Source organism: Leuciscus leuciscus (genome assembly GCF_965113295.1).
Source record: "Leuciscus leuciscus genome assembly, chromosome: 17".
Lineage (NCBI taxonomy): Eukaryota > Metazoa > Chordata > Actinopteri > Cypriniformes > Leuciscidae > Leuciscus > Leuciscus leuciscus.
The window spans coordinates 39,216,879-39,222,878 of NC_138741.1; the positions used below are offsets into that span (position 1 = coordinate 39,216,879).

Below are 6,000 nucleotides of genomic sequence, written 5' to 3' on the forward strand. Positions count from 1 at the left end.
CTTGAGTTCATTCGTCTCACTGAGGTTTACTGCTCTTCATGGTCACCAGACCTGTGCTGCTCACAGATGATGCAGATGCAGGGTTCGCACAGATACTGTAAAAAAAATTCCAGGACTTTCAAGGACTTTAAGCGCTACTTTTTTTTTGGCTTTCAATCTCACTTATCAAACAATATCTTTATTATCTTTCAAATTCTAAAAAGAATTTTCAAAGCATAAATGGTACAAAGAAAGTGCAGCACATGCAATGAATGTGGTAACTTTAACTATACTATGACAAAGATTTCACTTTCCTCTTTTAAACTGATTGTGTCAGTTTATGTGTCACTCATCTAGAGAGCCAGCAAACCTCATTAAACACAATTGCATAAACACACACAAATATGTGCAAGAAACACAGTGAGAGTCCTAGTGCAGTTCTGTCTGTGTGTGCCTGATATTTTAAATTTTTGTCTGTCCGTCTCTTTCTGGCAAAAACTTTAACTTTAGAGAAGATAATAAAGTCTGATATCACAGTCGGTCCAGACCTGCCACAACAACTCAACGCGTGTGTGTGTGTGTGTGTGTGTGTGTGTGTGTGTGTGTGTGTGTGTAAGGTCTCAGTGCCTGAGGGCCACAACTGATATTTTATTCCCCCCCCAAAAAACAAATATTGCTGTGTAAAAGGGCAGAGGACTCCTGCACACTACAGCCAGTCAAATGAAATCTCTCAGCCGCTTCAGCCCGGTGAACTGATGTTGAACAGAAGGAGTGTGTTTGACCAGATGACACTGAACACACTCATGTATGTAAAGATATATGATGGACTGACAGCTTCATTAACTCATTAACACTGGACAGACACGCGGCTGTCGACTGTTAGCAGTGATTTCACACAGACTGAACTGATACTAAGTCAAGTCCAATTTACTTTCACAATACACATAACTTCAGAGCAGCTTTACAGAAAACCACACTGTTATGTCTATAATGCTTTACCATAGAGCTGAGTGATTAGACATGTATAACGGTGATACGAGATATAGTATTTATAGTGTTGTCTAACACATATATCAGTGTCATATATGTATTATTGATATACTATTAGTAGACTTAATTTCATCTTTATATATTTTAATTTTAGTTAGTTTTAGTAAGTTTGTTGTGCTTTTGTCATGTGATTAGTTTTTACACTTCTATATATTTTTTTGTCATTTTAGTCTTAGTTATAGCACTTAAACAATTTTTTTTATATTTTATATGATTTCAGTTAATGTTTATTTTGAAGTTATGTATTTTTTATATAGTTCCAGTCTTAGTTTAGGTTACCAATAACCCTGTGCTGTAATGACTCGTCTGAGAGTTGTAATATTTAAATATTGGGGGTTTTTTTGTTACTAAAAGACTGATGCACAGATCATCAGACTGATGCATCACAATAAAACATTTCACAATAAATTTGTTTTAAATGTTACTGTGTCTCTCTCTCTCTCACACAGACTTTCCAGCCTAAAAACTTTCTTTTAGGAACTCACGCTTGTCCTGTCTTGCGGGTGTTGAGAGTGAACAAACGCTTCAAGCGTGAACATAATTGCAAGAATGTGAGAAATGAGGCGTCTGTTCTGCCGGCTGGGGTGAAAGGTCACTGCGCTCTGCAGGACGACTGCATTACTGCACCAGAGAATCTCACTCTCTCTCTGTCCTGTCTCACTCTCTGTCCTGTCTCTCACTCACAACAGCATTACTGCACCAGAGAACCATGTCTCTGCCCCCCCCCCCAGCTGCTGTCCTGTCTTACTTTCTCTCATATATTATTCTGTACTGTCTCAGTTCAATCTGACCTGTCTCACTCTCTGTCCCGTCTCACTCTCTGTCATGTCTCACTTGATATGTCCCGTCTCACTCTCTGTCCCGTCTCACTCTCTTTGTCCCGTCGCACTCTCTGTCATGTCTCACTTGATCTGTCCCGTCTCACTCTCTGTCATGTCTCACTCTCTGTCCCATCTCACTCTCTGTCCTGTCTCACTATCTGTCTCACTCTCTGTCCCATTTCACTCTCTCTGTCCTGTCTCTCTCTTTGTCCTGTCTCACTCTCTGTCTCACTCTCTCTATCCTGTCTCTCTCTCTGTCCCGTTTCACACTCTTTGTTCCGTCTCACTCTCTGTCCCGTCTCACTCTCTCTACCCTATCTCACTCTCTCTGTCCCGTCTCACTCTCTCTTTCCCGTCTCACTCTCTGTCTCACTCTCTCTACCCTATCTCACTCTCTCTGTCCAATCTCACTCTCTCTTTCCTGTCTCACTCTCTGTCTCACTCTCTCTGTCCTGTCTCTCTCTGTCCTGTCTCTCTCTCTGTCCCGTCTCTCTCTCTGTCCCGTCTCAGTCTCTCTGCCCTGTCTCTCTCTTTGTCCTGTCTCACTCTCTGTCCTGTCTCTCTCTCTCCTCTCCTGTGTTTGGTTTGGGCCGGAGCTTGACCGGATCACTTCAAGGCAGTTCTGTGCCGTGCCGTAAGTGTGTGAGCCTGTATCGACCAGCCGTTACTGGATCCAGTGTGAGAGAGAGTCAATAACTGCAGCGAGGAGAACAGCTCACTGGTACTTATAACTTCAGAATGATCAATAACACTCTCTTCTCTCTCTCTCCTCTGCTTCATTATAAACAGATGCTCAATGCATGACGTTTCTAGCCTTTCATCAGTACTCAGGCACATATTTGGATACTTTTTAAATATTTTTTTGGATATAAATGGATATAAATAGTCTTTCCTTGAAGTATACAGTCGTTCAGAAGCTACAAACGTACTAAATAGCTGCATCGTCAATGACAAACGATAGAGAGTAATCTAAACCGCTGATAGAACACACACATTACATGACAGCTGAAATATTATCAGAGGAGTTGATTCTCAGGTCAGTATATGGTAATCTACACTGACCAGTAATATTTTACTCGTGCCCCAGTAAAAAGGGTCTAGTGGCGCCCTGGATGATCCATTATATTATATAATCTTTTTTTATTACATTATTCCCCTGGTTCCACAGGCAAGGCTAGTCTCAGACTAAAATGTATGAGATTGTACATGATTGTACATGAGATGTATGTTTGAGCTGTTTTAACTGCAAGCAACTTGCACTGATATATCAGTCAAGTGCCATTGTTTTGACTCAAGATTCACATCAGCAATGTTTTTTTTTCAAATGCATGTTTAGAAAAGCTACTTAAATGTCCAAATTTAAGTAGACTCTCTATGTCCCGTCTCATTCTCTGTCTCACTCTCTGTCCCGTCTCACTCTCTGTCTCACTCTCTCTGTCCTGTCTCACTCTCTATCTCACTCTCTGTCCCGTCTCACTCTGTCTCACTCTCTCTGTCCTGTCTCACTCTCTTTCCCGTCTCTCTCTGTCTCACTCTCTGTACTGTCTCACTCTCTGTCTCACTCGCTGTCCCATCTCTCACTCTCTGTCCTGTCTCACTCTCTATCCCGTCTCACTCTCTGTCTCACTCTCTGTCCCGTCTCACTCCGTCTCACTCTCTATCCCATCTCACTCTCTGTCCTGTCTCACTCTCTGTCCCATCTCTCACTCTCTGTCCTGTCTCACTCTCTATCCCGTCTCACTCTCTCTCTCTCTCTCTATCTCTCTCTCACTCTCTGTCTCACTCTCTATCCCGTCTCACTCTCTATCCCGTCTCACTCTCTGTCTCATTCTCTGTCCTGTCTCACTCTCTGCCCCGTCTCACTCTCTATCCCGGCTCACTCTTTGTCCCGTCTCACTCTTTATCCCGTCTCACTCTCTGTCTCGCTCTCTGTCCTGTCTCACTCTCTGTCTCACTCTCTGCCCCGTCTCTCACTCTCTGTCCCGTCTCACTCTCTCTGTCTAAATGTCAAAATTGAACTAAGGCCTACTCCTGGCTTAATCTAAACCCTGTCTGTGAAACCAGGCCTATATTATATATTAGTATATGTATATATTTTATACTTTGACACTTTTTATACAGTATATATGTGTCCTGATGTGTGAGCCTCACCCTGTTCGCTGCTGTTGTCTCCGCTCTGTGACGCGTGTCCTCCGCTGGACGGTCCCGGTGTGCCGGCCGAGTGTGTGGACGTGGCGTCGTCGTGATCTCTCCAGGACGAGGGATTCTGGAGGGAGAGAGAGGGAGAGAGAGGGAGGGAGAGAGAGAGAGAGAGAGAGAGAGAGAGAGAGAGAGAGAGAGAGAGAGAGAGAGAGAGAGAGAGAGAGAGAGAGAGAGAGAGAGAGAGAGAGAGAGAGAGAAGGACTCGTGAATGAGCAGTAAACACAGATCAAAAAGCCCTTCACCATCAAACACTGTAATAAAGCTGATAAAGGTTCCAGAAGAGTTTTCACAGTGATGCCATAGAAGAAGCATTTTTGGTTCCTCAAAGAACCTTTCAGTGAACAGTTTTTGTGCAAAGGAAAGATTACATTGATGTTAAAGTTTCTTCATGGAACCATCGATGCTGATAAAGATGTCTAAATACCAGTCAAGTCACATTCATTTGTATAGCGCTTTTCATATCATACACAGTTTCCAAGCAGCTTTACAGAAAATCATGATGTTAATGTTTATAATATCTTCATGCCTTATAGTCGTATTTATCAGATAAGAGCTGGACGATAATATAGTTTCGAGCTCGACAGAATCCTTCTTCATTCACTTCATTATTTGGGAAAGAGCAACGTGGACATTCTGCAGAACACGATCTGTTGAAGACAGAGTTTGAATCTCAACCTGAATCTCTGTGTCTTGAGCAGCAGTTCATCATTTACAGTCACAAACAACAAACACAGTCTCTAATCTCACACACACACACACACACACACACACACACACACACACACACACACACACACACACACACACACACACACACACACACACACACACACACACACACACACACACACACACAAACACACACACACACTCACACACGCACACTCACACACGCACTCTCACACACACACACACACACACACACACACACACACACACACACACACACACACACTCACACACGCACACTCACACACGCACTCTCACACACACACACACACACACACACACACACACACACACACACACACACACACACACACACACTCACACACGCACACTCACACACGCACTCTCACACACACACACACACACACACACACACACACACACACACACACACGCACGCACACACACAGAGCTCTGTGTTATTTTATTTATTATAAAATGCATTATGATAAATGAATTACACAGTATTGTGAAGCTGACACTGATTCAGAGAACAACACTGTTCAGATCGACGGGAAACACCGGAACAGTCCGCAGTGTTTCATATCACATCAAACTATTCAAAAGACATTTTACACCAAAATTCCCAAACTGTGTGTGAATTCATCCATAATGCTGTACACTGAGAAAAAATACATTAAAATGGTGTAGAAAACCTTTCACTCAGCAATTGCTAGTAAAAAAAAGTAACACAATGAATTAAATGTGTCATTTTGAAGCAGAAATAGTATTTGTAATATTAACACTTTTCAAACACTCCTTTCAGCAGTGTGTGAGATTAATATACTGTTGTTCATCTATCACTGCAGTGAAAGTGTGTCAGAGCATCTCCAGCACGAGTGGAAGGAGAAACAGCCGTGTGTGTGTGTGTGTGTTCATACGACTGCTACACGCTTCACACACACACACACACACACACACACACACACACACACACACACACACACACACACACACACACACACACACACACACACACATCCATGCCATCCGCATCTTCCCAGAGACTTCACCAGATACAACGCACTTCCAGAAAAATGTATGTCGGATCGGGAACGGCTGCGAATGCGTGAAGATTCCACACACACACACACACACACACACACACACACACACACACACGACCTTTCACAAAGCCTCCTGTGCGTTCTGTTGCATTTAACATGTAATTACACAAGCGCTCTGAACACACACTGAAGATCTCAGAATGATGTTCACA

At 43.0% G+C, this 6,000-nt stretch overlaps 1 protein-coding gene across 4 annotated transcripts in view; it reads right to left on the reverse strand.

Moving 5' to 3' along the window:
* The window catches only part of meis2a (Meis homeobox 2a), a 67,308-nt gene that overhangs the window by 56,554 nt on the left and 4,754 nt on the right, over positions 1-6,000 (reverse strand). For all 4 annotated transcript variants that reach the window (XM_082143568.1, XM_082143566.1, XM_082143569.1 and 1 more), the window contains exon 7: positions 4,002-4,116. In XM_082143568.1, coding sequence (XP_081999694.1) covers positions 4,002-4,116 — 115 coding nt within the window. The remainder of the gene's footprint in view (positions 1-4,001; positions 4,117-6,000) is intronic.